At 40.4% G+C, this 26824-nt stretch overlaps 1 protein-coding gene across 1 annotated transcript in view; it reads left to right on the plus strand.

Annotated features, from left to right (window-relative positions):
* The window catches only part of lamc1 (laminin subunit gamma 1), a 208890-nt gene that overhangs the window by 11614 nt on the left and 170452 nt on the right, over positions 1-26824 (plus strand). The window contains exon 2 of the mRNA XM_022250063.2: positions 22080-22381. Coding sequence (XP_022105755.2) covers positions 22080-22381 — 302 coding nt within the window. The remainder of the gene's footprint in view (positions 1-22079; positions 22382-26824) is intronic.

Below are 26824 nucleotides of genomic sequence, written 5' to 3' on the forward strand. Positions count from 1 at the left end.
CATAAGAGATCAAATGGCAAGTTACATCCCCTAGTAAATTACATATGTTAAAGTGATCTTAAAATGTTCAGATTGACATGCCATTTGCAGAACCGTCCTGGGGAAATTGCTCACTGTGATCCATGAGGTGGGAAAAATGTGCAAACCCTGAGCCATTTAGACAATTGTATCACTTCCTGGAGATGACAAAGGAGCAGCTCAAGCTTAAATCATCTTTTAACAAAAACGTTGGAACTGTTTTGCTCGACCATGGGTCAACCGTTTGTTGGTACATGTACATGTACATATATCTTCTGGTCAGTCTGAGTGTGGATTATTGTGTTCATAGTCAATAGTACTTGCTTATTACACATATGATGAAACACAGGTCCATGATACATTGCATTTTTCAAGTATCAGTTCTGATACATGTAACTGTACTGTTGATTCTTGATGTATCAGTTTCATTAAATACTGAATTCTTCGTGCTGATAATTCTGCATCAGGAGATTTTACAATGTACATGTACGTGTACAATTACACCTATACATGTACATGTAAACATTGTGTGCATTGTTTTTTCTGAGTAGTACACTGCATGGCTTGTACCTGTCACCACTAGGATGGGACAGGAAATGTAGGAGACAGACTGTGGTAATGGTTCTGTTGACTCTTTGATAGTAAAATTTAGCTTAGATAATAGCCCCTTTGTCTAGTAATAATTTACTGATGATACCTGATAAGCTGCAGTGTAGATGTGACCTGTTGGTTCTTCCATCCACTGATGCTTTTCTCTCCAGACTGATGCCTTTTAATCAATGAGTTCACCCCTTAATTTGTTGTTCTTAAATATAATCTTGATAATTAAATACGCAATTCATTCTAGGCTCTTGAAGAGTGGCTCCATACACGTATGCAGTGCTAATGGCAACTGGCAGGTGCCACTGCACATGAACAGTAATAGACTAAGGTTACTGGATTCATATGTACATGTATGTACTGGTATGCAGGCTTCTCTGTCTTATTTTCAGGCTCTGGACAAGAACCTGACTTGCATCCCTGTAAGTTACATGTACATGATTTGGCTTGTTTGGGATTAACAAACCGGGTACCATGATTTTCCTGTAGAATGACAAAATTAAACCCAGGGACACACCATAAACTGATCTCCCTTTCAACTTTCTGCAGTAGTTATGTCAAACTAACAGGCTGAAAGTGGTCACTGAAGATTTCAGTACAGGGATGTTTAAGTCTAATAGGAGCAGTTCCTTTATTGTACATCATGTGGTTGCACTGTTGCAACAAACAGTACAGGTTCCTGTATCACAAATTGGTGGCAGGTGTCACTTATCAGTGAAAATGTTGATGTACATATACAGTAGAAGTGGAGGAAATTCAGTCAGCACTGATAAAACTAGGACGCAACGTAGTTGTATATATGCATCATCTCCAAATACTGGTGGAAAATCAAAGTAGAAAATATTAGATTTCTGTTCCACAAATGTACTAATATAAATGTGGCATAAACTGTACTGTGGTAGCTGTCAATTCATTGCAATGTTAGTGTGTGAAAAATGATGCCAAGTCACTGCGTCATGTCCTGTGGAGGCCATAGGTGATTTGCACAGCATTGGCAATGCATGACATTTTGCCAGTCTCACACACTAAATGAACTTTCTGTAGCAGATATAAAAGTCCAAGTGGGAATGCGTGGCTGTTGAAGAAATAGTCGAGTGGGAACACTGTTATACTCGCAAAATACATGCTACTTTTTGTGTGATTCACTGTTGTCCCTCTTTTGTTGAAAATGGTTTCCGGAGGAGACTGCATGTACATGTATGTATTTATATAAAGTACACGTGTACCAGTACATTGTACATGTACAAGGGTCTGTACGCACTAATGGGTGTAATTGGTGTGACAAAAACCCCTAGAAATGAATGTATTTTGTCCCCAGTGTTTTTCGGTATGTGACCTATTTACCCATCAGAGGATATGTCAGTTGAATTTAAAGATAATTCTTGTTTATTTCTTGTGTTATAAGAGAGCAACTGTCTTAAAAGAAATTTATATTTGTAACATGGGCAGACATTTACAATTATCTTTATAACATAGATGGACACTCAACAATTTTTCTGGGTTTCTCTGGCTCGAAGTTCGCTATTTTGAAGAGTTGGATTTTTAAAAATTTTTTGTAGGCACTTCCTGGCAGCTAAAGCTGCAGGTTCAGAATTTGCAGAGTCACTATTCAGATTCACCATTGTTACCCTCCAAAATAAAGAAACAAAATCACAGACACAATTATTACAAAACAAATTAAAGTTATACATGTGTACACAAACATATTTATCTGTTGGCAAAACTAAAAAAAGGGCATGCAACTCTGCTGCGGATCAGCAAATTTCCGCTTTTTAAAAAATTAGACCACAAAAGATTCCACTTTAGGCTTTGTCAGCACTTTCGCCGCTTGCGCCTCGGATTGCGGCGTGGCCGAAGCGCTGAGGCTACACAGCCGCTAGGCAGAAACCCATACAATCGTGCCTCCACATGGAAAAAAAGGATAGAAATTGTTGTCTGGTTCTGTGCTGGTTTGTGAAAGGAAACCGTAAATTAGCTGGACAACCGACTTTGTTCTGTTTGTGATTATCATAGCGCTCTCCATCATTTGCTGGCAGATAGTCTGGTTCCGTATCTTTTTCTCTATCAACGTGCACGTTGTGAGTCAGGATACAGACTGCACATGCTGCTGCCCCCTCTAGCGACAGGTTAAAATTTCTGAAAATAAATTTTGAATAGATGTCTGTTGCAAAGTTTGTCCGAATCGCCTGAAAATTGATGTGGATGATGACCTTTACCCAGTTAACACGTGTGAAATTTGGGGCTGATGACACCATCATCCAGGCAGTTAAAATAAAAAGTACTTTTATTCTTCAAAATTCGGTAAAAAATCAACCTTGATAAGTATAAGCACGAAATGCCCATGAGATGATAGCTATAACATCAGATTCCATTGCACCAATACATAACTTGCTTACCTGTTCACACAGATGAGGCGCGGTCAACAACAACACACCTTACAATGTTTGCTTACTCGAAATGTTTGCAACAACCTCAAACAAAAAAGGTTTGGTATTATCTAAGTGAGGCATTTTTATGGCAAAGTGTGGAGAAGGCACATACAATAGCTGTCCAAACGGTGTTATATTACTTCAAAGACGACAATCTCTTTAAGTTTTGCCGCTTTCGATGAAATGAGTCTCCACCAGTTTTACATGAATACGATTGGAATTCACAGAGTCTGATTGGTTTGTGTGACCGTGTCTAAGTATAAAAAATCGGATTGTGCCATCAGGGTCACAGTACCTGTAAATGTATACATGTAACAGTGCAATGAACACCGTTGAAATCGCCGCAGTTCTACCTAGGCTTATGTACATTGTAAAACAGGCTGAGAAAAAAAAAATTGTTTGGTTGCCAATGGCTCCTGATGGGAGAAAAATCTAGGTGCCCTGCAGCACTTTTACGAAGGTTTGGTAATCACGTGCGCAGAATGTTCATGAACGCACGTACACACCATGTAGTATAAATACCTTGTGTTTACATCATCCATGCTGTTGAATCATGACCCGCTGCCACACGCAGCCACAAAACGAGCATGTACATGAGCCCCGATGAGGTCAATCCACGAAATCAGGTTTCACTTACATTGCAGCAAAAAAATGAAGCCCAAGCCGTGGTTTATAAAACGGCCCCGGTGTCCATATACAGTGCATCAACAATGTATGTTTTGATCTGGAACAAACCAACACGTGCGTGTGATCGCGACACGTGTACTGTTCAGTGCACACGCGTAAGCTTCAAATAAACGATGCGACTTGTGCTGCCATTTCTACCTATCTGGAACGAATTTTGAGTACATAATTTTTTTTTTTATTTTTCAGGATACTCAAAATTGTTCAAGTACATTTTGTATATAGTTTTAAGCTATCTTAAGTCGCAAATGGCGACTGGATGGTGAAAATATGATCGCATTTGCAACTGATTTAGGCGCTATTTAATATGTTGGGCTTAAGCACCCGATCTGAGAAGACGGATCAGCAGGAATTTGAGGCATCTTGTATTCACTGGGAAGGTACCGAATCAGGGAACTGGGTTATTGCAGTGCGGTTCTGTGATTGGATGAAGGTTCTTCTTGTTCAAGCGACTGGAGATCAGCCAGGTGTCCATTATTTGGAGGAAAAACCAACTCTCTGGATATTTTTCCGACAACAGATATCCCAAACCTGTGCGGCGACAATGTTCATTCGATCAACATCGAGTTGCCGCCGTGAAAATGCCATATTTAAATCAATCGTGATTCGAAAAGCTTGCATTTCAACTTTGGATTGTACATGTACATGTATCGAGATTAATTGATCAATAAACCCGTAGCGTATGACACCAGGGAGACAATGGCTCGGTCGAGTATTTCCTTTTCACGATATCTGCAAGATTTGAACCCAACAGGATATCTTCTTCAGGAGATATAGGGCCTTAAATGTTACACCATCAATGTCACGTGACTTGTCTCCTGATGACGTCATTATCACATAAGGTCAGTGTACCTCTAAAACACTCCCTTTTCAAGATATCTGCAAGATTGAACCCAATCAGACATGTACTTCAGGAGATATGTGGTCTTAAAGAGTGCACCTTTAATGTCACTTGACTTGTCTCCTGATGAAGTCATGATCACATGAGGTCAAAATTCCTCTAAAGCACTCCCTCTTCAAGATGTCTGCAAGATTTGAACCAAATTGGATATACACTTTAGGAGATATAGTACTTTACATGAGGCACCATTTAATGTCACGTGACTCGTCTGCTGATGGTATCATCACCTGAAGTCAATTTCCGTTTGTAAACCTTCCCTTCCTAACTGCCTGCAAGGTTTCAACCCAATAAGACATGTACAATACAATGTACAATACAAAACATTATACTTATCACGGAAAAGGCACAGATTAGATATCTTAATTATTTGTCCCTTTTGGCGTTCCATACAATGGGATCTGCTCTTGGCAGCACGTGGTCAGCATTTTGCCAAGCGCTGTGCACTGTGCGCTGTCTATGTTGGAGGCAGATATTGGGCATCCACGCACACACACAAGCATATGCACAGCATGCTAACGGGATTTTCAAGTTGGCAATTTATATTTTAGGGGGTTTTTGTCGGCTGCACTTCACGTGTGTGAAAACGTACACCAGTTATACACTTCATGCAGCTGACTCCAATGTTTAAGCTGTCATCTTGTGCACAATTCACGCTTATATCCCTTCTGGTTGATTTTTTACCAAATTTTGAAGAATAAAAGAAGTTTTTATTGTAACGTCCGGTCCGATGATGTCATCATCACCAAACTTCACACACGTGTTGACTAGATAAAGATGGTCATCTACATCAATTTTCAGGCGATTCGGACAAACTTCGCCACAGACATCCATTCGAAGTCATTTTTCAGAATTTCTAACCTGTCGCTAGAGGGCGCTCGACAATTAGGTGATGGCATCAGTAGATATTTTGAAAAATACTATACCGCAGCAGACTAACACTGTTGAAAACAACTCGATACCTATAACCACTTTTAAACAATAAGACCACTTCCGGTTTTGACCAGAAGGAAGGGTCACATGATTTGGCCCACACAAGATGAATTGAAGACCAGATTTTATCCTGGCACTTGCTGCAAACAGAATGTTGCAGGAGGCCAGGGTCGATTTTATATGGATTTTTATAAATTTAACAGAATATTTAAATATTCAAAATTTAATAATAAATCACTTGATGACATCAACATGACGTAAATAATTCAGAATTGTCTTTGTTTTATAGTTAGTACTTGCTGCAAGTTTGATGACGATCAACGATTACCAAGGTACGAAAATAGTGCCTCAAAAACGTGTACGAATTCAATGGGCTAAAATAAATATGTAAAAATCAATAATGAATCACTTGATGACGTCATCATGATGTAATGTTTGTAGGATCATCTATGCATAAGGGTTCGTCATTGGTATAAGTTTGATAATAATCCAAAAGTTGCAAAAGCACTAAAGTCACCGTTAGAAAAATGTGCACAAAATAAACAGGTTTTTGAGCAGAAGAAAAGGAAGAAGCAAAAAAAAGGACAAAAAGAATGCCTTTCACGCAAAATTGCGAAAAAGCCAAAAAACAGAACAAAAATGAATGCCTTTTTTTGCAAAATTTTGAAAAAGCCAAAATTCATAACCGTACAATTCAAACAAATTCATGTATTACAATTCGATAATGATAATCAACTGTATCACAATGTTTTCAGGCATAACAAGCTGCAACAAGCCATAAGCATACAAATGTGTGTTTTAGAGACAAACTTTTTCCGAAGTAATGTGAACGTGTTGTCTGCCAAGATGATTGTCAGGGTTGTGGTAGTGATTGCACAAATCTTGAGTAGAGATAAATGGTCCATAATACGGAGTTCAAAATTATCCTTGTCAGAAAATCACTCAGGGCTTGTTTGCGTTTTTTTTAATAGGTTGCTGATCGTAAAGAACAAGTTGGCTGTAATTCAACTGCATTTAAATGCAAATTTAACAATTACAATCAAATGAAAGTGAATATCACCAAGTTACACAAAAATTGAACACTAAACCATCTTTTCTTTGTCAAGAACAAAGAGCACAATACAGTCGCTTTACGACAAACTACAACAAAGACTCAAGATCTTGACCATGGTCATGCGATTTATTGTTGAAGTTTAAACTTCATTGTTCAGTCACCTGCACTTGCGCAAGATTTCGCGTCCATTAGTGTCAATTGCTTTTTTACAGTTGTGCCATTCCATCTCTTGCAGACATTGTGGAACCTGAATAACGCGGAAAAGCTTTTCGATGTGCAATTAGGTTTTATGAACGTAATGTATTCATTAAAAAGATTCTCTATTAAATTCGTACTTGTGAGCTGAGGGTATTATGGTTTACCAGACATTTGCTTTATCTTTTCCAAAGACACATATAAACTGTTCAGGCCATTTGCCGATGTTGAAGTTTGACACGAACAAGTGCGTGCCTGATTTCTGGATGGCACAAGAAAGTAGGCCCAAATATCAGACTGAATTTAAGCACAGGGTGTTCTTTTATAGTTTCAAAGAAAGACTTTTTTTTCGATAATGGGGATTGAAAAACAGCCAATTTCCAAACACAAGCAGTGGTGTTTTGTGGTCCAAACAAAACAAATAAAACCAAATAGCTGCTGGATCCACAGTACATGACATCCGGGGAGCGACTGTCAGGAAAAGTTCTCTGTATGTCAGGTGAACTCCTAAAGAATGAAATGAGTTTCAAAATACATGTTGCAATATGTATAATATATAAACCAATAATACAAAGCCATGTCATAAGAGAAAGTCATCTTAGGGTTAGATATTAAAGTTTTATCTGAATTGAAGAGCCTGGTTCTTGCTCAATTACCTATCTGCGCAGGGGAAGGCAATCGTCTCCTAGAGGGGATTGAACAGTTTTCAGCCTAGTCTTGAGCTCAGGACAAAATGGTGTGTTGTTAATTTTCCTCGCCTAATTAATGGAAATCCTCGTCGTTCGTATAATGAACTAGAAATAAGCACTATTAAGATAACACTGCGGTCATACCATAGCTAGTAATACATTTACGGAGGTATGTTTACTAATTTTAATCACTCCTTCGAAATGGACTCTTCGATGGTTTGTCTTATCCTAGTTGACTACACAAATTTGAATGAGTACGACAGAGCCCTCGTGTGGGACAATTCTACAAAGAATTCCAGGAACTGAAACATGAGAAAATTAAAGAGATGACTTTTTATTTGATGATGTTGCTATCAACCCTACGTCATATTAAAAGAATCCACTTTTCGCACCCAGGCCTCGCATGTATTTCTGTTTGCCATACTGACACAATAACGTAAGATGCAAGTGATGATTTTTCTAAATTTCTTACCTGGTCAATCCTTTCTCTAAGTCTTGCTTCAACAGAAAAACTAGGGCAAAGAAGAAACTTAAGGAATATGCAGGTAAACCAGTTTGGGGACAAAGTCATTTAGAGCGAAGAAACCATTCATGTACGTGCATCTGTTGAAAAACCCACGGATGACAATGACACAAAACCGCGGTCGACATGTACGGAGAAAGGGCGAGCGACAACAGCGAAGAAACCTTGGGTAACCTTGGGTGACACCGACAAAGAAACCATGTGTGAAAATTTGTATCTTGTGCATTTACTTCCACCCAACATATGTACATGTATGTGAAAATGCTATGAAGACAAATATTCATCTTTACAGGCATATATGCAAGACTAATTTTTTATGCCTTACAAATTGGTTCAGCTGCATTAAAATGGCTGGTGGTTGCATGGAAATTGTGCAGTTGGAAACTGTTTAAATCTACCAAGCAATCTGAATTTGAAAAGGTCTGATAATGGCTACTGATAATTGAACATCTCCCCTTAATACCGGTACCTAGAAAGCCTCAGTACAGAAGTGTCTAATTGTAAACAGATCTGACTTTTCATGAGTGCCCAAAATGGTAAGATTTGTTTTGCCCATTGTTTTTTTTGTAGGACTACATGTTGAAATTTATGCACATTAAACAACTTTTCAGAGTTGCCGCTGAGTAACCCTCTTTGTGTTTTCCTCACATGGGCATTTACATTTTAATATGCATTCCTCCCAAAGTGACCACTCTCCGCACGTTTCCCTCGCATGGATATGCAACATGTATCATTATACATGTAGTACGCATGAAAGACCTAAATTGCTTAAGCCTTAACATAATGAATATTAAAATAAACTTTATACTCAACGAACCTTGCAGTCTTTCTAGGGATACTTGTGAATCTCCCACCCCAAGCTCCGTTCCGTCTGTTACCAAGCACCTTACTATTTCTGCTTTAGCCATAGTGTAGCACAATGATCAAAGTGGTCAACTCAAATATCACCCTAGTGGCCATGGACATTCTTTGGTCATATGCTACGAACCTAGTCTGGATTTAGGAATAATCTATTGCTTAGTAAAGCACAGGACCTGCGACGTAGAGGGAGAAGCGCACGAAACAAGAAAAATAATCAGAAGAAATCTTGGTTATTTCAATCAATGAAAAGAGATTGTGCAGGGTGTTACCCCTCCTGGCAGTCAGGTTTCGTAAAATTTGTGATTTTAAGCATGTTAACCTTGCCACTAAATTAGGGCTTAAAGTGTGGTACAACCTTTTTCTCCAATTTAATATTTCTTACTCGGTTGAGTGAATCGAATCTAAAATGCTTTCTGTTGTTACCCCCCTTAACTTTTGTCTATAATTGGCAAACTCGCCTGAGATTTATAAAAAATTTAAAATTGAGTATCAAATTTAGCATCTTCATTTGGTGGTGCATGGGTTTCTTTCAGATGGCAGGCAATTAAGATTCCTTCAATATCTGCCGCTCAGAAGCTTCTGGCATTGGTTTTCCTTTCTCCCTGATTTGGAAGATACCAAACGGGCCAGATTGCAAGAAACAGGGATGTGATTGGAGAATCGGGAAAACTCCTGAAAATGCAAGCACGAAGCCAGTACGGTGTGGGGTCTGGGTCCCACTTAAGGACCCTGGAAAATCATAAAGTGCATTCTAAAGGCCAGTTCATACTCGCTGCATAATCACTGTATATTCGCTGCGTAATCACTGTATACTCACTGCGTATTCACTGTGTACGCAGCGCAAAGGTCTATTTTGATGTGTCTGCACTGCGTGAACAGAAGCGCAGTGCATAACTATACGCACACGCAGCCGAGACTTCAGAAAACATGAAAGTATGAACATCAAATGCGGCGTTCACATTACGCGCTGTGTGTGTGCAAACGCAATGAACCTGAACACTGCGGTGTGTGTATGTATGATGCAGCTGGGCTCGAAACGCACGCCAGGTTTCTCATTTTATTCACATGAAATGCACACGAAATATAGCGCTGCAGCCAAACCACCGAACCAAACCGAAAGTCGTCGAACATGGTACTTTCAAATCGAACTGGTCAGTTGGGATGTTCAGCTTTAATATGGCATGGCATTGATAGCACACGGAATGTGCTCAAGAAAACGTGATAAAAAAGTAAACTTACGATGGTTGTAAAAAGCATGCGGTGAGATTTTTCTAATAATCAACCAAAAACATGCAACGTACGTCGTTTCCACTGCACAACAATTCTAAATTCTCACTACATCCAATTGTGCTTATGTGTATTCAGATTTAGCATCATGTTTGCAAATTTTCAATAGCCACGCCTTCATGGTCCACATAAGGCCAATGATGTCATAAATGGCCGTGTAAAACGAATTTTGATTGGATACTGATCAGTCCGATTCGTGCTCGATCGAATGCAACTCTGGAGGGAAAACAAAAATTAATGGACATCTTCCCATTGCGCAACAAGTTATGGCATAACTTATGTGGTCATTTGAGGTGACATAAGTTAATTGCACCAAATGAAGCAAAAATGAACGATTTGACTTGCTTGCTGTGTTTGGTTAAGCCTCCTCATTGCTGAACCTAACAAGGCTTATACAAGAAATGAACAAATTTGTTTTAGAAGGTAATAAGAAACTTGTTTGGCTGTGAGAAAACTGCGAGATTGTCTGTCCGGTTGAAGAAAAGACAAATACCTTTTAAAATGGTGGGTGGAGGTGATTCAATGACTGATGACTGCTGTTATATTGGAAAGGAACAGCCGTCGTAAAAGCCGTTTTTGTCCTCGTCCAAAAAATGTAATATTGTTAAAATATGGCGCAGCTTACACAACTTTTCATGAAATCGACCGTAAGTATATTGTGCAGCTACGGCATAAATTTGTGGTGCAAGGCTTACACATGGTTCAAGTTACGCCATGATTCTGAAATTGGCACTGGTGCACATAACGGAGTCACTGCTGTGGTGAAGTTCAAGGAGCTGGCAAGATGTGCATGGAGCAGTAAAACTGTGACCTTTTTCATTTTGACCAAGCATCTGTAAAGCATGTGTACATGTGTATCGCTAAACCAGGTCAGATCTGCCACCAAATTGTTTTGTCCTAAAATGTTATGGTTTGGTTGAAACCAGTGAAAAGGTCCTATTCTGGACTTATCTGGACATAAGTAAATTTACTTTGGAAGTTAGTTACCCATATTGAGGTAGAAATTAACTGGAGAATTAGTTTCACACTACAAAATTAACCCTGCAATTCAGCTTACACCTTTTAACGTGCACCCAGATAATTTGTAACTCCATTGTGAGCAGCAGCCCTCAGAATGTGCATTGTTTGACCTCTGCCCTTCCACAACCCAGGTGTTTACAAGCACAGTTCCTCGGTTGACCAATTTTTTGGCTTTTTTTGGCATTCTTTTTGTTTTTGTTTTTCTTCATCTTCTGATGTTGACCCCAAATCCTCTTTGTTTTGTACACGTTGCTTCCACCGCCGACTTAAGTCCCTTAGCAACTTTGGATCTTCATCACTTACATTAATGAAGGACCCTTGTGGTAAGATGTGTCTGGAACAATGATGTCCTGATGACATCATCAAGCGATTTATTATTGACTTTCAATATTTATTTCAACCCATTTACTTTGTACACGTTTTCATGACACTATGCAATCTATACTACTTGGCAATCTTCAATTGTAACCACACTTACAGCCAACAAAGACCCTGATACAAAAATAAATCCAAATTTATAATGTCATGATGATGTCATCATGTGATTTTTTAATTGATATTTGAATATTTAATTTTCCCCCATAAGTTTTGTTCATATTTTTAACGGCCAGACATTGGGACTCTTGTCACTCCAATCGATTTCATATTGGTGTGCACTTGTAGTCCATCATGTCGATAGGGTCCTAGAACAAAATTGTCATAATGACATCATCAGGGGTCACATGATGTGAGATTAAAGAGGCAGGTTTTTCTCCATAGGTTTTGTACAGATTGTTTTTACTACACACTTTTATTGATTTTGATGAGTGAGTAGTCCTTAACTTCGGCTTAAAATTACTTTAAGAAGGAAAGAGAAATCGTATGTCTTACACCCTGTTATTTTATTTTATTTGAAATATGCCCTAGAGTCAGAATATCAAGTAATATTTCACAAACATTTTTCAGTTTGAATGCAAATCACGTGACTTGAATTTAAAGGTGCAGTTTTTCTGCACTGGGGTTTTAGCCCATTGACTTTGTACACATTTTCAAGCCACCATTTTGGTAACTTGGCCATCTTCAATTGTCATCAAAGTTAAAGCCAACAAAAACCCTGATACAAAAAATAGGCCAATTTCACGAAGTCATGATGACATCACTTTCTGATCTTTTATGGCACTTTGAATATTTAAAATCCTCGTAGGTTTTGAACATGTTTTTTTGACCCACAGCCAGTCTTTGGCAATTTTTTTGATCTGACTGTGTATTCAGTGCGCACTCCCCCAAGTCCCCAAGCTGGAGAGGATCCAAGAACAAATTGTCATAATGACATCATACGGTGTCAGGTGACATGACTTAAAAGGAGCAAACTTCACAGCCTTATATCTCCGAAAGGACATGTCCGATTTGGTTGAAACCTTGCAAGTATCTAGAAAGGGAAGTGTCATAGACAAAAAATGACCTCATGTGATAATGACGACATCATGTAACAAGTCACGTGACATTAAAGTGCACTCAAAGTACTATATATTGTGAAGTACATGTCTGACTGAATTAAAACCTTGCAGATATCTTGAAAGGGGCAGGCTTTAGACGAACATTGGCCTTAAGTGATGATGATGTCATCATGTGACAAGTCAAGTGACATTAAAGGTTCACTCTGCAAAGCACTGTACCTTGTGAAGTACATGTCCAATTGGTTGAAACTTTTTGAGTATAGCTGGAAATGGAAGGGTTTTAGACCGTAATTGGCCTGATCAAATGTTGACGCCATCAGATGACAAGTCACATGACATTGAAAGTACACTCTTTGAAGGACTCTATCTTCTGAATTGCATGTCTGATTGGGTTCAAACATTGCTGAGATCTTATATGGAAGTGATTAAGATGGATATTGATGTGATGACGCCATCATGCAGGTTATATGGTATTAAAGGTGTAATACACAAAGCACCATATCTCCTTAATTGCATGTCGTATTATGTTCGAACTCTGCTGATATCTTGAAAGGAAAGTGACTTAGGCCAATATTGACCTCATGTGACATCATCAGGTGAAAAATTATGTGACATTAGAGGTACATTCTTTAGAGCCCTGTATCTTGTGATGTACATGTCCAATTGGGTTGAAATTTGGTTTGAGAAATGGAAGAGTTACAGACGAAGTGAAGTGATGTTAAAGGTACACATTTTATTCTCTATATTTTCTAATGTCCAAAAGAGTTTGCGCATTTTGTCACTATGACGTCACCAAAGAAAATATTAGAATTATTTTTTGTAAATATTTGTAGCTGTAGGGTAGATCTTTGAGCAAAAAGTGAGAAATGGAAATGTGCTAATATCGCAGATGAACAAATGTTTTTTTTCTTAATAAAAAAGAAATTGCGAAAAAGCCCCTCGCTCTGTCCTGACAGACAAAACCTCTACTTTATCCCTATCATAGATTTAATCTGTTTCACCATTGTTTGGGAAAAAAAGTGTCAGATGTGTACATGTATAACACAAAATTACAAGCCAACAGAAAAAGGTTTTCTCATGCAGCTGATTGCATAATGTGGTTGAGACTAATGCCTTGCATTTAATGTACGTAAAACAAAGCTATGAAGATGAGTAACCAACAATAAACTGGTGACCTCAAGTACATTTACAGTGTAGATGTAAAATTACTCCTATTATGCCGAGGTACCAGTTACAGCAGATTGCTGATAATAGATAATTGTTTGACTTTTGCAGTGAATAAGGCTTATCGGTGTGCACTGCTATAACTCAACAAATGCACCCGGGTTGAGGAAAACCTGGCGGGCATTCACAAAACAATTACCTAGGTAATGGGTAAGTCCAGACTAGTGTGGAAAGGGCTTTAGAGTTGGGTTAGAAATTACCCAGTTTAAGTGTGGTTTTGAGGCAGTTGACCCAGAGAGTTTCTTAGCCCAAGGAGTGTAGTGTGAACACTATAAATTACCTAGGTAATGTCAGGGTCACATTTGTTATTAACCTGGGTCACAGCCTATTGTAATAAAAACCTTGCTTTGTTGCTTGTTATTGACCCAAAACAAAGTATTATTTGCAAACCACAGTCAAGGTCACGACTGTGCTACCATGATGCTACATAGAGGAGCATTTCAGATTAAAACCTTTGTGTTTTGTTCATTTGTTGCACATACTATGCATGCATGTACACGTATACCACAGTATAGTTGAATATTTACAGTGTAAACGGCAAGTCCACAAAATGTTCCCCTTTTTGCCCAATATGTAATGCCATGTTTTCATTAATTATCCGAGCACCACACCACACAAACATAATCATTTAAAAATTCTTGTGGGTATTCTCCATCTAGATAGTCAACAGTAGAATGAAAAATGCTGAAATTCATGAATGCCTCCAAGGGTAAAACTTTGATAATGTGTTGGACATAGCTTGTGCCAAATCATGGCTTTGTTCAAATGTGATTTCTTTCAAAAGAATATGCCCTTCATTAGTTCCATAGCTGCCCTCTGAGAGGGAGAGGTCTTCATTTTTATAGAGGAATATAAATAGTGGACTCTTAATATTAAAAATAAGTTTCCAATATCAGGCAGACACCAAAAATTGATCCAATGTGAGGGGATAAAATGTTTTTGGAGACCTCAGTTTGAAAAAGGTAAGTTGACTATTTTTGGCAAGCAAAATCTTGTAAACTGGATGTCATTCATGTATGCAGTATGTATGCAGTACCATTTTCTTGGGAAATGGTTTGAAGCAGTGATAAGATATATATTTTCTTTTTTTGAAGCACGTTACTGTACCATATGCAATAACTGAACCTTACAACAGATTGGTAGTCTGTAGGCTGTGATTTTCAATGGGTCATGTCACAGAAATGTCATAAAATTGCAGTTGCTCATTCTCATGTGAAATCTGTCACATGAGCTTGTACACATGGGGAATTTTTCATCTTTTGTGGAAATTACAGCATGATGTCTGTGCTTCACAAATACCAGCTGCTGGTCAGTATGTCACCAGACATACTGACTGCCGCCCATTCATGAGTAACTGTCTTTGTCTGCAAGTATTGCATATCTGGCCGTCCACACTAAAACAGATGTTGCCTGAGTGAGTTTTACAGCATTGCTGAAGTGACCCCATTGGGCAGGGTGTTTGTGTGAATATGACTGGCTGACTTGCTGACTTTTGACCTTAATTTGTAAAGGCAACATCACGGGGTGCTCTTCAAAGGGTTACAACTGACCACATGTAGATTAATTCTCTTATAAAGCACAGAAAACAAGGTGTTTCCTATGATTTGCATGAAAATGATGATATACTGATCACTAGGTGACCTTTTTCAAAGATCTTCTAAAAGTCCACGTGGAGTGTGCAAGATTTCCAAAACTGACAAAGTTTGGCTAAAATTATTGGAAAAAGTGAAAAAAAAAACAACAACTGAGTACTTTGTTCATTTTCCACCTGCTTACCACTAGGTGACCCTTGCCCCAAATCTGTAAACAGTCTTCATGAAGCAAACAAGAGGCCCAAAACAGACGTTTGCCTGAAATCATTGAAAAAAATTGAGGAAACAAAAATGAGAATTAACTGAGGTCTTCAAGTTTTCTTGTGGACAGAATGTTAAAAAAATGGCTTTCTTTCCTCACTTTTTCCAATGTCAATTGTGGACCTTTTGCAAGTTTCATGTATACAGTTTGCAGATTTTGGGTAAAAAGGTCACCTACGGAGTGGTCAGCATGTGGTCATTTTCTGGAATATGGACTAAAACTAGTCTGTGGCATTCCACTTACCCAAATAGCTCTACATACATGTATATGTACATGTATTATTTCCCCAACACTAGTTAGCCATTTGCTAAAACTTTATCAACTGTATTGCACTCTCATTTAACACAATGCAGTGGGGCATCGCCACCATGATCATGCTTGCTCTCAGCACCATTGCTCACTAACATATATTCTGATACATTCACCTCTCAAATTTGTCGAGATCCATGCCTCGCTACTGCGTAATCCTTGATCAACTCTACTGTTCTGGATGAGGACACCCTTGCCGTCGGGAGTGTGGTGTCAGATGGCCCGAACTGGAAGGTCCCTGAGCGGTTAGAGACCAATCCGTTGTGATGGAAGTAATATCATCCCGGTCTGAAAACACTGTTGACTGGGGTGTTGCACACCACTAGGTCTGACGTGATTGGCCCTGTGCCTCATAACTTAATTAACACAAGACATGACTCAGAAATCAACAACCGTTTGATTTATTCAACATTCCTTCACTCCTACACACAACCAATACACCAGTAGAGGGCACTGTTGACAGGAAGACTGTGTAACCAGACTTCACAAGTGAGCCCCACAATTACGTATGTGCATCTCATGCCACCTAAATAAGATTATAGGGCTATCTCAGGGCAATGCCAGTCACAGCTCACGCTGCGGGTGATACTTCGGTCTTATGTTTAACTTCTTGTTTGCACCTGCCTGCTATCTTCTTTTGTAATTTAAATTCTTGAATGCCTGTTAAGTTTGCATGTTATTTTTGTAGTAAACATGTTAAAAGTAACCAAAGTGGAATCTTCTGTGACGACTTCTGTGAAATATATAAGGGACCAGATATTATTTTGGAAAATTTTCTCCTCTGCTTTCAAACTTTGTTCCGTCAATTATCCAAAGAAATAAAAAGTATCTTAGTTGCTGGTGACTTGAATGTAAATCTGGCTTAGCTCTAATTACAATACAGGCTATGCATGGACGTCACGCGCGCAGCGCCCAAAGATAGCAATAGCCCAACAAATCTCGGAGCCGCCATTACTGAGGTCAAGGTGGTCAAATCATTTGCATGCCACGCAAGCATATGGGTTGTGCAACGTGTTTACATTTTCTTGATACCTGACAGACCGCACATTTGGCAAGTACTTACTTGCACTGTGCTTGCGATCTGTCGCAGTATAGCTCCATGGTTGCTGGCTCGCGTTGGGCTATAGGGACCGTTAAACCATGATTAGGTTGTCAAAGTATGCAGAAGATCTTCCGGGGGCCGAGAAAACCCGGTACGTACAGAAACTGGCAAAGCAGTGGCTTGGATAAAGATCCATATTATCTTGATGCCAAGGCCCTGGATGCATCTCCTGCTGTCATTCCACAAGTAAAGTGGAGTGATTTGTTTGTCTATCTTATGTCGACACCGAGCCAGCATACGCGTGAGGAAATATGAGTAAGTTTGAGACTTGATATCTGTACAGACAGTAGGCATTTAGGCCTAATAATATTCTTGTGAATTTGGATAGAAACCATTAATTTTTTAACTGCTTAAACGTACCCACCACCGGTACTGTCTGAATTTGAGATCAGTCTAAAGCTTTAAAGCGAACAGTTTGACAATTGAATTGTCTTCAAGTGGCTTTGCACAAAAGTAACAATTCACAAAGCCCCTTACTGCTGCTTTTCATTGTTGTTGAATTAACTCTGAGAGAAGAATTGTTCCCATCTTAATCCATACTTGGTTAAATCAAAAATTGATCTTAAAATTTTGAGGGAGTCCAAACTTGTTTCAGCGGTCAGTTCATAAGAAATGTAAGTGCAATGTATTCTATTTCCTATCTTAAGTATAGGCTGTAAGCCTATCATCCCAAGAAAACAAGCACTTTAGGTCTGGTCTAAATGTCTTTAGATTCCTGTATTCAATACTTTTCTTTTGTATTCCAAAGCTAGATTTTTTCGTCTACACCCTCCCCCTTCCCAAACTGTCTAATGCTGTATTGCCGATCGGTATTGTTAATGCACTTTGAGTAATAAATGCTGAAAAAAACCATAAACATTTTCTTTTGTATGTGTAGGCATGGAAGTCAATTACGGGCTTTATACAATATGTAATATAACAATAATATAATACACAAATAGTTAACCCCCAGGGGTGTTGAGTTTGTCAATCATAAACCTCCTCCTTCAGTGTGTAACAAACCAAATTATAACAACACCAACCCTAGGTTATCTGCCTAGGATAGTATGTCTGGCACTGAAAGTTGGTAACGTGAGTCACATGTAACGCGAGTCACAGCACTTAGGGGAAGGGTAACACGAGTCATAATTTAAACTGCAGTAGTTGCAAGTGCTTGTTATCTTTTCATCGGTTCCAATTGTTTTATAAACTTAAATGCATCTTAAATAGAGGACAGCAGATAATATTTCATAATTCCATACACCGGTTCCTCTTAATTTTGCAACATTCCTCATTTACATGTACATATGTACATAGGGGCAGAAAAACAAAAGATTTGCATCTGTCATCATCTATCTGAAATAAAGGTAAGTACATGTAACTTTCTTACAAAATCATATCAATAGGGGTGAAAAGTGAAGTACACATAAAACGTTCATGATATGAAAATGTTATGATTGTTAACTTGGCAACTACCATTATTTGTTTTCTCAACTGCAAACCTGAAAGCACTGTTGCACTGGTAACTACATGTATACACAAACAATCAAGTTAATGTGTGCATAATCTAGGGTAATCTTGAGGTAACGCAAGTCACGGTAACGTGAGTCACATCGATTATTTATGTTTTTTCCTAAACTGGTTGGGAAATGCATATCATTTTAGGTGATGTAGAAATGGTATTGAGTTGTGGGTTTCTGATAACTATTCATTTTCTTCTCCAATTTATAGTTTGAGGAGAAATTTGATTTAAACCTAAGCCGATTTTACTGCTTTCCTTTTTGTGTAATGCGAGTCGTGCTATAATTACAATGCAATAAAAGCATTGTTATCTGTTGAAAATGATTTTTTGTTTGTGTTATTTTATACCAAGTGTCAGTAAGTACCTACACAAAGTAAGTGGAATTTTTAACTGCTACAGCTCAGTATGTGTGTGGTTATAAAAGTTTTAAAATGAAATAAAATCTAAGCGAGTCACTGTGAAAATGCCCCACAGCATCATCAACCCCCTATTGCTCCTGTGTGCAAACTGAGATTGGTCCATTAATGAACCTGCTTGACCTAATAAGTGCTTCTTAATTTGTCTCTCCAGACATTTCATGATAGAAGAGGTAAGGGCAACTGGACGGTAGTCAATCAGAACTGTCACATGATTTATTTTTGCCACAGGAGCTATGACTGAAGTATTCCACACCCGAGGAATAATTCCTTCATCCAAAGACATCAGGAAAATCTGTCTGAAAATACCTGCAAGTTGATGGCTACAGAGTTTAAAACCTTGTTACAAATATTCCTGACATAAAGTTTATAAATAACTACATCATCAAAAACAAAACCAGCCTTAAGTGTCTCTTGCAGAACAGTGTTCTCTTGGGTAAAATAATGACCATCAAACCTGCAGTAAAAGTTGTTCAGTTTATTCAGGAAATTTTTGTTGCATTCAACCTGTTGTGTCCGTGGTCTGCATTTAGTTATTGTTTGCATTGCCTGCCACACAGCATGGGGGTTGTTTTGCTGAAAGTTTAGTTCCAGACGCTTCTCATAATTATGCTTGCAGTGTTTGATTTCATGATTTATTTCCTTTTGTATTTCCTTCACTTGCACTGAGTGCCCATCTGCAAAAGCATTCCTCTTCCTCTTCAGCAGCAATTTCAAATCACAGGAGATCCATGGCTTATCATTAGGGCATACGCACTATGTGATGGATGGAATGACCAGGTCCACGCAGAACTTGATGTAATCGGTGATCACTGTAACAGTTGAATCAATGGAGTCAGCACTCTCTGCCAAAAGCTCCCAGTCAGTGCACTCTCACAGATGCTCCCTTGAGTTCACAAGCACGCCTCCACTCGAGGCTATACTGCATCGACTCTAGTCCTATGCAACAAAGACCAATACTTGGCACTCGAGTCGGAGACAAACTCCTTACTACAAAAACATGTCCAGGGAATAATTTTCCCGGTATCACATCACAATATGTGATGCATTTTCAGCCATTTGCTATGCACTTTTTTAATGAATCGCAGGGCGAATTCACTAGTACGAATTTAATCTGAATTACCAAGCTAGCTGTTAAGTGCCGATAACACAACAAAAACACAGTGTAAGCCTATAATATACACTCGACTCTCGTTAATACGAAATCAGCCATTATGGAGTTAAATGCTTACTGCCCAATCACTGAATTATTCATAATGCGAGTGGCAAAACTGGAGCGACTGAGAATGTGTGCTTGCATGACGTACTCCTGGCCAGACGTACAGTGTACATTTTGTTATCCAATCACAGTGTCGCCTTATGACATGCTCCTTTCTTGCACACGTACGGCCGCACTATGCAGATGCGATAGCTAAACAACAACGTGAAACTGCAAAAACTTATCACACTGAGGACGATGCATTGGCCACAGCAACTGAGCATGCGCACTGAAGAATTTGTGTCTGTTCGGCTGTGATTCGGCCGTGCCGTGATTGCGCACTGTTGAATTTTTATGTTTTATTCACTGACTCGGGGTCAGAGATGAGATTTTCCATAAATGTCTACGTTGTCAGCTGAATCTCTGTCCAATTTCCAGACGCTGCCATTTTTTAATTTTGTACAAAATTTCATAACACTGAAATTCTTGACAAAGGTTCAATACCTTGTATCATGTAGTTAATATAGTAGCAGTATTTCACCTATGAATTTGTTGTGCTAACACTGTATGAGGACATTCCAGGGGAAGTCAAAGTGCGCCACATTAGGGACTTACATTAGTACATGTACACATGATGTACTTGTACACACCGACCTGCTGAATGTTGCTTCTGTGCGAGTATAAACTTACTTTTTCCACAGCTTATTAAGTCAATATCAACACTCTTAAATAGATGATTTATTACAGACCAGTTAATACCATCCCCAAAGAGCATTCTCATGGGGATCCTCAGTACAGGCAGATTGTACAAGTCAATTTTCTCACCAAATTGTATGAGGTAAAATCCCTTGTACATATGAATGTAATGCAAATGTACATGTACACTTGTGTAGGGTATATGTACATGCTCTTTGTGGTATTTACATGTACCTGTACCTATGTATAAGAAACTACGGTAGCTTCTAATGTGAAAGGTTATTTACTTTTAACCATTTCCTGCCGGTTAGAATTTGCATGTGCGGGGATAAGTTCCCGGGGGGATTTTCAAGATTTTCTGTTATCAAACTTCTTATAAAAGTCACAACTTCATTTATTAGGCAGTTACACCCACATGAATGACTGTCTGGTGGCTACTCTTACGTTCCAAAACAATGACGGATTACCTGCGCTAATGCCAACTGCTGGCAAATCCCAGCAGCTTTGTCTTTTGTCCCGATTACGGTCTTTTGTAACAAGGCCCAGATCTTTTGTCCGATTTCGGTTACTCCGGCTAACCATACTAACCAAGGTGCCCGGTTCCTTAAACTCAGGAGGCAAGTGGTTAACACACGATTTGACATTGTTTTAGTGAGGTGCATGCACATGTGCCTTTACATGTAAATTGAAGACATGTGGTACTGGTATTTCAAACTTGGCTTGATAGTTGTGGACTCTCTCTAGAATGCAAAAAATGTTTACAGTTACATGTAAGACGGCTGTAACCAAAAAAATATTAATATGTGGAGTTTAATGCTGTTACATCACTGTTTCATTTTACCTGTGTGATAATCAGGTTTTGGTTTTGTAGCATATTTGCATGTAATTTCTCAACACTCTGGACCCTGATGTTGAAATGTCAGGGAAAGGCGTTTGGTTTAGAGGTCAATAATATGTTTGACAAACTGTAGAAAAATGGGTACAATGTACATCTTCCTTTGTATGTACTGTATGCTTGAAACTCACTCCACACCGTTTAAAGATTGAGGATAATATGGTGCACATGTTGCTCAAGTGAACACTCCTCATGAACAGATTTTCCACCTCAACCCGTACCTTATCAATATTTTTTCCTTCTGTTGTCTATCACAGGCAAAGCGTTCTCCATAACATATATCCGTCTTAAGTTTTACTCTGCACGGCCAGAGAGTTTTGCAATCTACAAGCGCACTAGCCACGATGGTCCTTGGATCCCGTACCAGTTCTACAGTGGATCTTGCGAAACAACCTACAGGGTTCCAAGATCTAACTTTGCTCCACCTGATGATGAGACTAGAGTACTCTGCACAGATGACTTCAGTGATATCTCTCCACTGACAGGTGGCAATATAGCCTTTGGTACTCTTGAGGGTAGACCAAGCGCCTTTAACTTTGATGACAGTAAAGTGCTACAGGTTAGTAAATGATGTACACATATTTCTGAATTGATTAAGAAAACTGGAGTCTAATGAAACATAAAAATGTGTTTACATATGTGTAAAATGTTAAAGGTTGTTTAAAAAAGCATTCAAAAGATATGTTCAGAAGAGGAAAAAGACTTTTGCAGTCCTTTCATTTCAAGGCGAGCGATTGCTCTCCCCCACCTTCGCATGCCTAAAAGCTTCCGAGAAGAGCAAATAGTTGCACGCATGAAACCATCTGTACTGCATTCCTCGGCATGAGTTTACTTTTAATTATACTTTGCAATTTTTGAGAAAAATGAAGTGAAAAGAATCAAACATTAGGCCTACCTAACAGTTAGTGATGACAGAATCAATTTTAATTCTCCTGGTGAAAAAGTTGAGTGCGACAGCTCTGTCAGTGTACAATCGTTTAGCACACCCTTATTGCACAGAGCTGCAGCAAGAGTTGCTGCATGATAATGCTACATACACCAGACTATACATGGCTTTACAAGCTTGTACACATCACACGCAGTGCCACTAGATCACACCACTTTTCAGTCAAACTTAACCAATGAATTCCCTGATCATCCCAAGTATTTCGCGGAGATGTCTGTCATGTAAGTTTTTCCGATCACAACAATGGCATTTCTCGGAAAAAAAAAAGAAAAATCTGGGCTTTTACTTGCATCTGCACAAAACGATACCAGAAGTCAAAATGCTTTCATGATCCAAGCTCCAGCACCCTACTCGAAATGAAACAACAAATTCCTTTGAAGTTGAGACTGGGACCAGATCGGTTAATCATGATGTGCCACTTACATGTAGTGCATGAAAGCCGTGGAGAGATCATGCCAGCGTGGATCGCAGAAACAGTTTGTGTGCGGACACGTAAATGTCCTGATGTTTCCCAATAAATTTGTCTTCTGCTTTCAACCTACCCCAAACAGTTGCGAAATATGCAAATTCCTTTGCATCTGAATCAATTCGCTAAATCTTCTGATCAACCGTAGTGCGCCCTCATGTCCCATGAAGCATAGCGAAATGGCCGCCATGTTCCTCCTTCTTTTCCTTAGCGTGATTCTAAAGAGACGTGTCTTTTTGACATGTTCGAGTTTATCGAGTTTCCATTTCGCTACACACCTTTGTGACATTCTGATCAAACTGTAAGGTATTGTAATAAACGTACATTCTGTATTTCTGAGTTTATGTGTATATTTTCTTGTTTTGGTGGTAAATTTTCTCTTTTTGTGTGTGTGCATTTATGGATTGTTGACTCTACGCTGTTACTACCAAGCGATACATAGGGTCAACGGGGCGACCCTGGGATTGTTGGAGGTTCCGCCAAGCGGTGCAAACGATCGAATACTGCGGTCCCCCTCTTTCCTTGGTATATTTATAGAGTCAGTGGGGCGATCCTGGGTTTGTTGGGGTTCGCGAGCATTCCGAATTTCGCGACCCTACATTCCCCTTATAGACCGACAGGAGTCGGTCTGCGGAGGATTGAGCGGCATCTTGCTAAACTTGTGATCCCGCAGCTAATTTCTGCTGGCAATACCATCGTTGGTTAAGTTCAGGGATAGCCCATGCCACGCTTTAAGGGCCTGAGCTACAGTGGGTGCGATATCCGTATGCTCAGTTCTCCAATGTAACACCGAAGCATCGCAGTCAATGATAGTGCCGAGTTGCGCTGCACATGGGGTTGAGATTCCTCCGCTTGCTGGGCCTGGGCGCAACACTTCTGTGTCCCGGTCCCGAAACATTTCGAATGGATGATGCAGGTCGACAAAAAGCTAATGTGGGCAACACCCGAGATCAGCATGGCTAACAAGTCTACGCTCTGGAGCGGCCCCACATCGCCAACACTGGCTACACCGGCCAAAACACCCCGTTGCCATTGTCTTCAGACATCCTTTCAATCGGGGCACCCGGCCATGACAAATACGCTGATGCTCCACAGGACAACACAACACTGCCCCCAGGTGCGCTACCTGCAGAGACAATACCGAACCTTGTGGGCTCATCACCACTCACGCCCATGACAACGGCCCACTGTCTCCTTCGCCGTCGGGGTTTTTGAACTCTTCCGGCTTCCTCCTGGGCCTTTCTGAGAAGACTGTTTCTACCCCAGCCCCATCCTGCTGTATCTTTACTGCAGCTTGGACAGGCCTCCGACGCCCCAACTCACCAGGCGTCAGCTGCTGGCTCTACAACCAGTTCACACGTACGCAAACATTTTTCGTCTTCTTCTATGGGGTCTAAGTGGAAGAAGTCTCACTCTTCACTGAAGGAGGACACATCAGCCGACATCATGTCAACAGTCCGCATGCTCTCGGAGAAGCTCTCTTCTATAGCTGGCCGTCTAGAGCCCACCTCTGCTTCCGCGGCGACAGCCCCAGATCCGGACCCTTTGCAGGCGCAATGTGATCCGGATCTGCACCCAGATCCGCATCTGGATCCGCATCCGGGTCCGCATCTGGATCCGCGTCCAAACCTTTGTTGATCGGCGATCCGATCTTCATATGATAGTTTTGCCCCTTCGACTTATCCAGGTTCTGGCGCAGACTACAACTCACCTCCGGTCCCTGGCCACCCAACAAGACATGATGATGTTCCTCCTTCCTCAGATCGACTGCGGATGGAGCAGAATACGCCCTCTGAAGATGAGGATATCTCCTCTGCAGCCAACCTTAACCCTCCTTAGGCACAGCTCCATTTTCTTCAGAAGGATATGATCCACATGTTAGGCCAGCCTTCCAATCAGTCTACAGCCGAGGCCTCTTCACATGCTTCCTTCAAGCGCCATCCCGCTAGGTTGGAGGCATCAACGCCAATTTTTCCCGAACTTCCACTTGACTGCTCATGGGTTGAGATGTTTAAAGTTCTTGCCGGTGCTAAACAATGGTGTCCATACCCGCCCAGGGCCTTGACTTATTTCCAGTTTGCCAGGGAGGACTTTGATAATTTCCTCTCTGTCCCCGAGATTCCAATGGAGGCTAGAGATAAACTTCCTTCTGATGCTCACAAACCTACAGGAAAGTCTCCATTTAAAGACAAGGACAAGTGTTTTGTCGAGTCTACTCTTGCTAAACTCGACAAAGCCTCACGACATGGCCTTCGCTGCACTGCTTTTACTGCACTCCTCTCTGAGTATTTGGCCCGAGCATGTGATGAAGATTCACCAATTACCCCTGACCTGGAAGCTGTCACACTTCGAGCGCTCGATGAGAGCGTCATCTATATCTTCAAGCAGTTTGTTCAGATCTCCGTTCTAGCCACTTCTGCACGTAGATCCAACACTTTAGATGCAATGAACAGTCCCTATGAAGAAGTCAAGTCAAGACTTCAGGATCTTCCTCTTTGTGGCAAAGACCTTTTCGCGGGGAAGTTCATGGAGATGATGGAGGCTGAAGTTAAACGTATTGGCACAACACGTAAGCTTAGCTTCCATGACCTTCCACCGCCAATCTCGTCCCGATGAATACTGGGCTCGGCCCTTCAGACCCCCACGGCAGGAGAGTTATATTTCCCTTTCGCCCCTTTCGTCAACCCAGTCACCAGACGAATCGTGGCCATCCATCCTTCTCTCGGCATACCAAGCCACCCCAGAGGGGCTTCAAAGGAAGAACTACCGAGCCGCACTACCCCCAACCTCCAGGGGGTAGGCGTCGTTGACTATTCAGATTTGCCTCCGCCTGCCGATCTCAGACCTGTCGGCAGGCGACTTCAACTCTTCGCTTGGTCTTGGGAGAAAGTCACATCGGACAGCTGGGTGCTCACAACCATTCACTATGGATATGCCCTCGAATTCACGAGCACCCCTCTGTCTGTACCTATCCTCCGTCCGACTCCAGTTCCTACCGACAAAAACAAATGACAGGCACTGGAGTCTGAGATAGACTCTGTCCTTCAGAAATGTGCTATCCGCCAGGTTCCCAAATCTCAAGCAAACTAAGGCTTCATCTCAACGTTCCTCCTCACTCCAAAGAAAGAACTCAAAAGCTGGAGAACTATTATCAACCTCAAACATCTAAACCACTTTGTCTGCCCGAAGAAATTCCGCATGGAGACCCTTCGGATGGTCACCCAATCTCTACAGGTTCCATGCTGGGCCTCTTCCATAGACTTGAAAGATGCCTACCTCCACATTCTGATTCACCCTCAAAGCTACAAATACCTATGCTTCCTGTACAACAGGGGCCTCTTCAAATTCATGGCTCTCCTTCAGCCTCTCCACTTCACCAAGAGTGTTCTCGAGTGTCGCAAAGATTGTGGCTGCTCACCTTCGAAAGCGGGATGTCATGCTGTTCCAGTACCTGGATGACTGGTAATCGTCTGCAGATCATTCAAGGAAGCAGAGGTGTCTACCCGCCTTACTTGTGACATCACAAACCGGCCGGGCTTCATCATCAACCATGGTAAGTCAAATCTCACCCCAACTCAATACTCGACATA

Source organism: Acanthaster planci, linkage group LG11, assembly GCF_054643075.1.
Source record: "Acanthaster planci isolate LZ-2023a linkage group LG11, COTS_SCS, whole genome shotgun sequence".
NCBI lineage: Eukaryota > Metazoa > Echinodermata > Asteroidea > Valvatida > Acanthasteridae > Acanthaster > Acanthaster planci.